Consider the following 11,541-nt stretch of genomic DNA (forward strand, 5'->3'; position numbering starts at 1 on the left):
GGAGAGAAAGAGGGACAAGGTGGTGGGGATGGCCATGGGGCAGGTGGGCATTTTGCTCTCCAGCCCTGTGGGAGGAAAGGAAGAACTGTCAAATGCATGCAGGAAAAGAGGGGTGAAATAGCAGGTGGTGGAAATCTCTGACAATTGAGATTCATTTTATCTGCCTGAACTGCAAAAGCCAACAGTCTCTGAGCACCACCAGTGTTGTGATGTGCCTTGCCCTGCCCCTGCCCTGGCTGCAGCAGCTGCCTGTTGGGATGGGCCCTGTTCTCTAAAGGAGCTGCACCCAGGGACCATTGGGGCACTGCTGGGTAAGAAGGGAGGCATGGGAAAGGTTGGGAACTGTGAAGGGAAAAAATTAGGGGAAGGGAAAATTAACCAGTTAAACAACTCCAGAATACACTTGGACAGAAATCCATTGAAAGGGAACCACACACCACTTGTCATCCCTAATTAATTCCATCAGGCTTCCTTCACTAAAAACACTCTCAGAATTAAAAGAGGAGATGCCTGGTGTGTTACCTCAAAGCAGAGGAAGAGGCAGCATGGAAATGCTTCTTCTGCCATGCCAAACTCTTCTGGGAGCACTCCCAGAGCCCTGCAGGGCTCCCCTGGGAAGCTGCTGAACAAATGGAAAGAGCTGGGATGAGCAGAGCCCCAGAGAAATCCCAGTCCCACTGATGGAAAAGTCAGATTATCCAAGCAGCAACAGCAGCTGGAGTGTTTGCAAAAGAGCAGCTTTGTTCTGAACCTCAGCTCAGGAGTTCTCCTCATCACTAAGGGAGTCCCTCCATCTGTTTGGACCTTTTCTATAGCACAGGCCACACAGCACTTCAATGTGATCATGTTCTTCACCTCAATTATGTTTTAAAGTATCTAAACTTGATCTAGCTACTCATCAGTGGAGAATTTTATGTATTTTCAGTGTAAATTACCTTTTCTGGTCAAACACCAACCCTTCCCAAGGTTCAAGTACCTCTGTTTGCCACCACTAACTGCTCATTATTCTTGTCTCAATTGAAAACCTCTGTTAACCCCATTTTTCCACCACAGATCTGTCTGAGTCTCTCACCTCTCAGCAGTCCAAATTCCTTGAAATTTAGCAGAACCTTCTTCACACTTCCCAGCTCTTGCTGTCCATCTCTAATCCCTGTCCAACCTGCCAGTGCTCTCCCTGAACTGCTGACAAAGTGAATTCCACAACATCAGTGCAGGACAACTCATTAATTGCTGAATGAAAATGAAATAAAGAGAAATTAAGAAGCTGATTTGGACCCAGCAGGACTGCACTGTTGGTGTTTGTGTATCAAGAATTTCTATCTATTTTATTTCAAATTTGTCTTGTTGAAACTAAAGTTGTCATATTTAAAATAGATTTTTCATTCCACATGAAAGCAACATGCTGCATGCCTTCCAGCACATTTGCACTGAAAAAACCCCAAACTGCTCAGCCTGGGCTCACATCATGCCAGCAGTAGCTGTATATCAACATTCAGCAGAAATGGAATTCATTCAGAAAATGAACAATTACAAAAATACTTTTACTCCAAGAACTGAGGAAGTTATGCATATCTTCAAAAAAATTCAGTAATCAAGTTGTATTTTTGTTTTTATTGAAATAAAATTAAAAAATACTTCTGGCCAATATTTACACATTTGATCCAATTACTCTTCCTGCAGTGTGGTATTTCCCCACCTGCCCCTGAAGGCAGCAGCATTTTCAGAACAAGAACTGCTCCCCAGATACTGAACCCACTCAGCAATGGGTAAAAGGACATTTTAAAAATGTGGCAAATTAGATCACTGAATGAAAAAATGGAGAGAGGTGTTGTAATAAAAGAAAACATAATTTGAGTCATGCATTCTACATCATTTTCCAGTTTTCTGGAATTGTGCTAGCACTGGGAAAATCTCATTTCCACCCAAGACAGTGTGCAAACAGAAGCTTTTGCAGGTAAATTCACTCTGCTGAAGTGACACATAATGAACAGAATGCTCCAAATTCAAACCTTGGGCCTCTTCTCCCACACCCTGCTCGTGTGTGTGTGCTCCATCTCCCCAGCAGCCATGTCCTGTGCCAAGGCTCTCCCTGCCTTGCTCAGCTGCCAGGGAGCTCTGTGCTCTCAGGTAAATTCACCCCCAGGCTCTGTAAAATGCTCGAGGTGGGTCCTGCCAGGCCAGCCTGGGCACTGTAGGACTCGAGCAGGTTTGCCACCAGGTTCATGTCCACATCCAGGGCTGCCAGCTCAGCAGCCTCAGCTCCACAGGCAGGGCCAGCACTCTCACATGGAGCTGCTCCAACAGAACTTGCCTGCAGGGAGCACAAAGAGAAAGCTTTAGCAAATTGCAGGAGCACATTTAAGGGAAAAAAAAAAAGGGTAAACCACAGGAGAAAAGAACCAACAATTCTGCAGCCAACAAAGTCCAGTACACTCCTGAGTCCTGACAGACAGAAATTCAGACACCAAATGCTCATGCCAGCTGAAAATCACCACTCTCCATTACCCAGATTAGGTTCCAAGAGAAGGACACAAAGTGTTGCTGAGTCCTGGCTCTGCTTCCTATGGGAGAAAACTACTACAGGACCTCACAAGTGAAGCTGCAGCTGCTTGCCCTACTACTAAAAACAGGGAAAAGATGGGAAAACTAAAACTAAGCCTTGGAAAAGATGGGCAAATTCCAAGCTTAGGTAAGTTTCAGTCTATAAAAAATGTAGGATGGTGCAGGTCCAGCACACTTTGCTTGCACGTGGGAAGGTTCCAATCCCATTACTCAGAATGGCCACTTGCAGCACATTTCCTGCTTGGAAATTACTGCTGCAAATCAGAGCTCAGGGCACACTCACCCCTCTCTTGTGGCTGCTGAAACTTTTCCCAACGTTGCTCTGTGCCAGCTCACGGTCCATCTCCTCCATGTACGCCTTGAGACTGCCCACGAGCTCCTCAGGAGACACCTTCTGCTCCTGCCTTCCATTCCCAGCATCCAGCTCTTCATCATCCTCATCTGAGAAACCAAACTCCTCCTCTTCATCCACATCATCAGAATCCAGCTCCTCCGAGTCTGCCCCTGCACATGATTTGGTGTCAGTACAACAGCAAAGAAATCAGTGCTAGCATTTGTTTCAAAGAAAGAAGCAATCTCACCTAAAATTCTGTCCAGGGCTTCTGTAAAAGAATCCACGTCAAAGGTAACTTGGGATTCATCAGAGGACCTGAAAGATAAAAATATTTTTAAAGAAATGAAGCTTCTGTGCTTGCCTAAGCCTGACACAGGCACAAGCCATATTGATTTCTCTCAAGCCAGGACTGAAGTTGGGACATTTGAATTTAAAAGTCCTCAGAAGTCTGAAGCCTGTATGGATGAGACATCAAACAGTGAGTGGAAGAATTCTTGGCATAAAAAGAGAAAAATTGTGAAGACCACAAAATCCAGCTGAGGGACAGAGAGCAGCTCAGCTTGCAGCACTTGAACCTGCACCAGTGCCAGGGTGGCACCAAGCTGATTTAAAGCAAGTACAGGTTCACTGCTCTGGCTTTGCTTCAGGCCCTGCTCAGCACAGCACCTTCAAACTCTGATTCTCTGCATCACAGAAGCAAGCACAGGCTGCAGCACAGTGCAACATTCCACACCAGAGCCAAACTCCAGGTGCTACTACCATGGCATTTCTGCTCCTTCGTGCGTGGACACTTTGGACACAAAAGCCTTCATGCTCTCAGCAACTGTTTCCAAGTCATAGTTTTGCTCCTCCTCATTTGGGGAAGGAAGGGACTCATTTCTTGTCTCCTTCAGCATCTGATCCAGAGCACCTGGTGTCATATCCAGCCAGCTGTCATCTGCAAGAACACAGCACAGATCTGTTACTCTGCACAAGCCTGCTGGCCCACAGGCCCAAACCAGCTGACTGACAGGGCTGCAACCATCCTGCAGCTCAGTTCTGCAGTGCAGTTCTTGTGCTGCTCCTGGCTCACACACAGCAAAGGAGAGAGAGGCTGAGAAGAACTGAGTGCAGATTTCTTGTCACTACTTACAAACTCTGCTTTGCAGAGCTCAAACTCAGAGAGACCATTGTAGTCACTGAGAAGCCTTTGGCCACTCAGTGGAGGAAGAAAGGCTTACTCTAAACTGGGAGAGCCAATCTAGTGTTTAGTCTTAAGGAAGGCTGGATTTGCTTTCCCTTCACAGCTGTCAGCATTGCCCCTCTCCCCCCACAAATAACCATCTGTAATAGGAATAATTCCCCCATCCAGCTCACCATCCTCTGCAGGAAGACAAGCTGCTTCTCTCTCCAATTCCTTCAGATCAATGGGGGTTGTCTGTAGTAGTGCCAGGATTTCATCACCTGGGCTCACTTCATCACAGCTAGAAGAAAAACCAAAATCAATTTACTGAAATGGATTCAATGGGATCACATGCTCTGCATTCAGGTTTTCACTTCAATTCTTCATTTTTCCTTCTGTGCAAGCACATCAAAAAGGGAAATGAATCTGGGGAAGTAGCAGAGCACTACCCAGAGCATTGGCCAAAACAGGACACAGTCAGTCCCTGCAATTCCCAGCTGATGGCTCCAAACCCATTGGTCATGGCTCTTTTCCTTTACACTTCATTTGCCTTGGTAAATATTGACATTACCAGATGCCAAACACCACAGACTGGAAACTCAAAAAAAGATATTATGGGCTGGCAAAGTCTCCGGTATTTCTGTAGTGATTTCTTTTTTGGATTTGATCTTCCAGAGAAATCCACAGCCAGCCCCTTGAGCAAAGGAGACAGATTACCCTGTATTCATTATTCACTGGCACTGCTGTTCAATGAAACATTTCTACACTTTCCACAGTCAACCAAGCAAAAATTGCTTTGCAGTCACCACTTGGAATCCACTTGGAAGAGCTCAGCATTTCACAAAACCAAGATAAAAGAGTTACTCAGGCCAGAACTTCTCCCAGTGGAGCATTCCAGAGGAATTAGTGCTTGTATGCCCTGGCCACAGCTCCCATGTTCAATGTGCAGTGCAGAAAAGGGTTCAGGTGTTGGTAACAAGCATTTCAAAGGTCACTTACAGGATTTGTAGGGTATTTGACACTCATGAATTTCAAGCAGCTCTCACCTTTCTGGCACTGCAACAGATTGCTGGAAGTGATCTTCTGCCATGTGCAACAGCTCCAGGTACTTGGCTGATCCTTCCATTTCTCCCTATTGAATGCAAGCCACAGGCATGAACCCAAACAATTCTCCCTCCCCTTCCTCCTCACAGTCAGGCTTCCTAAGGGCGACTGTTGGTCACACAGAAATGCTGAGAGAACCAGAACAACTCAAACCTCTTGGCCATGAACACTTGGAACTCAATACAGCCAAGGGGCATTCCTGTATTTGAAGTATATTAAAGGATATTAACCTAAGAATCTCAATAAAGTTGTCCGATTTTATAACCTTCAAACAAGCAGTCAATTTATGTCCCATTTATTAACTTCAAAAAACTAATCAAAGGCATCTTTAAAAAAAAATCTGACAGAACCTCACCAGAACCCCCAGAACCCACAAAAACCACACACACATCAAAATTACACTTGCATGGGCCCAGATAGGTCTATGGTGTTATGTATGGATCTTGCAGAATATTGAATTCTAGAGGGGTGGAAATGAAATGGAAACCAGTGAAATCAGTCACACCTCACACAATCACACATGGGGGTTTTCTTCACTCAAGTGTATTTCTCCCCTTGCTTTAGATGAATGAATCAATCCCCACATCTTGCTTTTTCCCTTTTTAATTTCCAAAATAAATTACTTTCAAAGGGGAACAACCTGCACATGTCCCCTTTAAACACATTAATTCATTTCACACAGAGATAAGGATTCAAGCTCTGGCCCCACTGCAACTCCTCACACAAGTTCAAGAATTAAAATGTATTTTCCCTGGAATCTTTAAAAGCCACAGACACTGAAATAATCACAGACCTTGAAATAATCCTTCTCCTTCAAGCTCCTGAGGAATCTCTCCCACAGAGGACCGCTTAACACCTTTCTCTTGGCATCAGGAGCCACTTTGCTGCTCTTGGAGCACAAAATTTCAAAGCCATGGGCCTGCAGATAAAAGATGCAACAACAAGAGGTTGTCAAGGTGTGACAGAGTTTGCTCACATTTCTCTGGACAAGAAGGCAACTTCCAGACAAGGACCCATTCCCTGGACATGCATGAGCCAAGGCCAAAATGCCCCAGGAATCATTACCAGCTTCATGCCCAGCTCGTAGGCTCTGTACTGAGGATGAGCTGGGGCGGGCAGGGTGTATCCACTGCGTCTGTCTGGAACAAACTGCTGCTGCACCAGCTGTGCATACAAACACCGAGTGAAAGTCACCTGCAACAGCCAGAGCAGAAACAAACACTCCCTGCAGCGGGACTGGGCTGGGGACAGCCAGCAAACTCCCTCCAGGTCACCAGAGTGCCTTTGAAGGCACCCATTATCTGAGACTGCATTCAAAATACATCTTAGAAAGATTTTTCTGATAAATTACTTTTCAGGCTTTACAAAGTTTGTCCCAAATTGAAATACCCAAGGAAATACGAACTTTTGTCAGTATAAATACATTAGGAAAAACCCTCAGTATTTTTTATTCAGGTTAACAAGGTGTATTTTCAATTAAAATGACATTCAAATAAAACATTTCAGCAACTCCAGAATTTGACTCTAAAGCTTCTTTTCAGGAGTCTAATGGTACAACTCTGTAACAAAATGCATCAGATACAACAGTGCTTGGACAGTGTTCATACAAGACTTCATAAAAGCTTTCCCAGAGCTGTGAGAGCACAGCTGAGAAGGTGAAAAGCCTGGGAGTGAACCACTGGTGAGGAGCAACTGCTCCCGTTGGCTGGCAGGGCTGGCAAACTGCTCTGATCACACAAGGAGATCAATTTACTGAGCAGGCACTTCAGCAGAGGAACTGCTATCACAGCCTCTGGATTCAGAAACAATTCTCTCAGGATCAGCCCCCTGCAAGTCCAGCCACACCGATCCAGGGCAGCTCTCAATGCAAGGACCTGGAAATCCATCCCTACAGGAGCACACAGCAGGGCCATCAGCGGCTCTGCGGGCACTTACCAGGGCCATCACTCGCTGCTCGGCAGGGAAGGTTCTGAAAGGGCGCCGGCAGGCCCCCAGATCGCCCGGCTCCCGCAGGTAGAAGGCCTGGACGGCCGCAGCCACCAGGGACGGGCGCAGCCTCAGCACGGCCGCGATCCCGGCCGGGAGGAAGCAGCGGGCTCGGTGCAGCGAGGCCTGGATCTTCTCGGGATACCTGAGTGGCAACAGAGCGTGGGGAGGGCACTGCCAGTTAACCACTCCTTCTTCAGCATCAGGCCCCTTCCCTTTAATATTTACTGGGATCATGGCTCAGATTGCTCTGCAGTTAAAACCTGGCCAATCTAATGCCTAGAATGGCTGTTTCTATCATACATATTTACAGAAGTGTACATGGCTCATAAAATTGAATCCGCTTTATGGGTAAGATGAGTCCCTGTGGGCTTAACCAACATACCCAGCTATGCAGTATTCTTTGCCATATTTGCTGTCAAATCCTTGCAAAAATTAAAGCACAGTGTGGAGCACAGCTGTGACAAGCTGAAGCCCTGACAATTCTGCTGGTGCTACATTTTAGATTGAATCCTCTTGTTCCTTGGGCACAGGGCTCCTAAAAGGTCATGGAACTTTCAGAGGTTTCGGTCTAAGGAAGATGTGAAGGAAGAGTAACTCTTGTCATTGCCAGGGGTGGAATTACAGCAGTGAACCAGTTTCAGATCCCCACACCACAGCCTACAGGACACTGATCCCCCTCTTTCCAAGAGCGCCACAGAAAAACCTCCAGCTGCTGGTTTCTGAAAAGGAACCAACTTGATCCCATCTGCTGGGGAAACGCTGAAAGCCCAGGGAGCACAGACCCAAACCCCACAGCTGCAGAGGAGCCAAGTGCAGCCCCACGTACCCATGGAGGCGTTTATTGAGCGCAGCTCTGATGGGCTCTGCAGCCAGGAACTCCTCGGCGCGGGTGGATAACAGAGCCAGCGCCTGCGGCACCGTGGCACGGGGAGCAGAGAGGGCCCAGCCCTGCTGCCAAGGCTCCCCCGGCGCAATGATGTGCAGCTCTCCTTTGTAAAAGAACACCTGGCAGGCAGGAATGCTCCTGTCACACAGGGCAGGAGCACTCACACACACAGCCATGGAACAGCTCATTGCACACACAAATGCATCTGGTTAACACTGACGATAGAAAGGACAAATAGAGAACCAATGCAGGAAGCAGCAGAGCTTTTCTAAAAAGGTTATTTGAGATGCCAGAGACCACGATCCAACCAGGAAAAACCCCTATTTGAACTGCGACAAATTTCATCAAATATACCTTGTTTCTTTACAACAATAATATCACGCTTTTCTTCAACTGGAGAAGTGCTTCAGGAGAACCAGCACAGCCTAACTGCTTCAGAACATCCCAGGCATTAAAAAGCAGCATTTCAGGTGTCACATGCGACCTCTGCTGGTTCCTGACCCTAAGAAAAGCCCTGAATGCAACGTTCTCAACTCCCTCACTCTGTCTGTTCCCTCAAACAAAGGAAAGTATGAGCCTGATACTCCAGGTACACATTTGCAATCAATTTTGGTGTTGTGTTCCAGCCCTTGTAAGAATCTTGGAGTAGGGCAAACAGAATTGAACAATTTTTTGCTAATGACCAAATTAATGATCTCCATTCTAATCCACTGCCATCAGCAGCCATCCATATCCAGGTGAAGGTGTCTGCTCATTATTTCACCCGGACCAGAAAAAGCCTGTGTCCTTACAGAGACAGCAACACTCCAGCCATGAGCATTCCTTACCCTGAGGGCAGCAAATCCTCTGGCCCAAACACTCCACAATATTGTAAAAAAATGGTTCTAGAAGAGCTTGAAAGTTCAGGAGGATACACGAGTGCTCCTGAAGGGAGCAACAGTCAGGGACAGACAGCACTCTGATATTTCAGAGGCAGTCAGACCACTTGGCTAGAGGTGCAAGAGAAAACTCCAGCTGCTACAGAAAAGGCCACGGACTCCCCCTTGCCAACTGCACACAAGTTTTACTCACCCTGTTTTCACTATTCTCGGGATTCAGCCACTTTGGAAGAAAATCAGCTGCTTCTATCAAGAGAAACTCTCCATCGTTGTCATCAATACTGGCCAAGGAGAAATTGGAAATTCAGCAGGAAAAGCCTTGCAGAGCACAACAACACACTTCTCAATCCATGTCTGCTGGGGTTTTTTTAATATTCATAAACCCATAGAAAGTCTAAGGTTAGAAAGGACCTTAAAGATCAACACTTGGTTTCAACACCCTTGCCACAGGTAGGCACACCTTCCACTAGCCCGGGCTGCTCCAAGCCCCATCCAACCTGCCCTTGGACACTTCCAACGTGTCTGGAATGGGGAAACACCTCCAAGGATGGCAATGGTAAGACAGGACCTTCAGAGCACAGGCACTGCCCCTTGGCAGCCCTCCCACTAAAGCAGCTCAGCAGCACCCGCCTTACCTGGCTGCCAGCCCCGGGAACTCCCTGGTGATCTCCCGCAGCAGGTACACAATGAACCACTCATCCTCCACGTTATCCCCGAACTCCGTGGTGCCGCCCAAGTGCGCCGGGATCTCGCCTGCACGGGGCACAGACAGGAGAGGCGGCTCAGCAACGCCGTGCCCGGCAACAGATTGTCCACACAGGCTGCGGAGTCTCCCTCACTGCGGATATCCCAGACCCTGCTGACAGAATCTTGTGTCCTGTGCTCGGGGACGGCCCGGCTGCAGCAGGGAGGCGGCACCAGATGCCTCACTGGGTTAACCCGTGCTGTGGCACCGAGAGTCGGGGAAGCCGCCGGGTCCCCCTCACACGCTCCCGGTTCGAGCCCGCCGGGTCCCCTCACACGCCCTCGGTTCCCGGCCGCCGGATCTCCCTCACACGCCACAGTTCTCCCTCAGACGCTCCTGGTTTCAGGCCGCCGGGTTCTCCTCACATCCCAGTGCCCCATCACACACTGCCGGTTCCCGGCCGCCGGGTCCCCCTCAAACGATCCCGGTTCCCCCTCACACACTCCTGGTTTCTGGCCGCCGCGTTCCCCTCACATTCCCGCCCCGGGTACCCCTCACACGCCCTCGGTTCCTGGCCGCCGGTCTCTCCTCCAAAGATCCCGATTCTCGGCCGCCGTGTGCCCCTCACATGGCCTCGGCTCTCCCTCACTCGTTCCTGGTTCGAACTCGCCGGGTCCCCCTCTCAGGCTCCCGGTTCCCGACCGCCGGGTCCCCCTCAAATGATCCCCGTTTCTCCTCACACCCCCTTGATTCCCGGCCACCGGGTCCTCCTCACACTGCCCAGATCCCCCTCACACACTTCTGGTTCCGGGCCGCCGGATTACCCTCAAAAGATCCCGGTCTCCGGCCGCCAGCTGTCCTTCACACTCTCCCGGTTGCCCCTCACAAGCTCCCGGTTCCCGGCCGCCGGATCCCCTTCAAACGATCCCACCCCTCCCCGGTTCCCTCTCAGACGCTCCTCGAGTCCGCCCGCCGGGTTCCCCTCACACCCTCCCGGTGCCCCCTCACACACCGCCGAGTCCCCCTCACACGCTGCCGGTTTCCGGCCCCCCGATTCCCCTCACAGACTCCCGGGTTCCCTGCCACCGGATCCCCCTCACGCTCTCCCGGTTCCCCGCCGCCGGGTCCCCCTCACAGTCCCCCCCGCTCCGGGCGCTCCTCCCGCCGCGCCTCCCGGCCCGCTCCCGGCTCACCGCGGCCCGGCACGTAGCGCAGGCGGAACGGCTGCCGCTGCCACACGTAGGCGGCCAGGAGCGGCGCGAAGCGCACCAGGGCCAGCTCAGCGCAGCGCCGCAGCAGCGCCTCGCCGCCCGAGCCCGCCGCCGCGAACAGGCGGTAGCGCACCGCGTCCTCGGGCAGCGCCGGCCGCCGCAGCGCCTCCATCGCCCCGGGGCCCAAAGCGCTCCGCCCCCGGGGAGGAGCGACGCGATGGCGGCGGCGGGGCGGCGGCGCTGAGGATGATATCGCGATACGCGCGGAAACCGGTGCAGCCGTGAGTGGCCGCCGCTCCCCGAGCCCTAGCGCGGTCCCGGGCGCGATCCCCATGCCCCGCTCCCGCGCCTGCCGCCCGCGCTGCCCCCAGCACCGAGCAGGGCCCCGTGACGGCCCGGTCACCCCCTGTCCCCGACGGGAGATGGTTCCCGGCATTGCCGGTATTCCTGGGCACCGGTCCCGGCCGGACACCGGTGGAACACAACGCGATTAAATCACTTTAACCGGCTCTTATCCCCTGACCCAAGAGGTGGGTCAGTTCTGCCTTACTCGCCTCGTTTACTCTTGTTCTGTTTAATTTAATTCTGTCTAATTAATCTACAGGGATAATGGCGTCCTCTCTGCTTTTAGGGAGCTGTACATCAATTCACAGCATCTTAGGTTTAAGTTTAACTGATTTTGATCTAGCTGCCCTATTGGTATAGGATTGGTCAAATTGCCAAGTCCAAT

The 11,541-nt window shown here is 50.3% G+C and overlaps 1 protein-coding gene across 4 annotated transcripts; it reads right to left on the reverse strand.

The window, feature by feature from the left end:
* Positions 1 to 393: 393 nt before the first annotated feature.
* LOC141729656 (protein ecdysoneless homolog) lies at positions 394 to 11,000 on the reverse strand. Of its 4 annotated transcripts, none has more exons than XM_074544482.1 (13): positions 10,794 to 11,000; positions 9,551 to 9,668; positions 9,109 to 9,196; positions 7,978 to 8,156; positions 7,098 to 7,293; positions 6,228 to 6,356; positions 5,956 to 6,081; positions 5,105 to 5,190; positions 4,253 to 4,359; positions 3,656 to 3,833; positions 3,144 to 3,211; positions 2,846 to 3,066; positions 394 to 619 (listed from the first exon to the last, which is right to left on the reverse strand). In XM_074544482.1, the coding sequence occupies exons 1-13, from the start codon at positions 10,981 to 10,983 to the stop codon at positions 524 to 526; spliced, it is 1,782 nt and encodes a 593-aa protein (XP_074400583.1). In that variant the 5' UTR covers positions 10,984 to 11,000; the 3' UTR covers positions 394 to 523. The 4 variants fall into 4 exon arrangements, with proteins under 4 accessions (XP_074400583.1, XP_074400585.1, XP_074400584.1 ...); XM_074544484.1 differs by lacking the exon at positions 394 to 619 and adding an exon at positions 702 to 1,179; XM_074544483.1 differs by lacking the exon at positions 394 to 619 and adding an exon at positions 702 to 1,182.
* Positions 11,001 to 11,541: the final 541 nt, after the last annotated feature.

Source organism: Zonotrichia albicollis, chromosome 7, assembly GCF_047830755.1.
Source record: "Zonotrichia albicollis isolate bZonAlb1 chromosome 7, bZonAlb1.hap1, whole genome shotgun sequence".
NCBI lineage: Eukaryota > Metazoa > Chordata > Aves > Passeriformes > Passerellidae > Zonotrichia > Zonotrichia albicollis.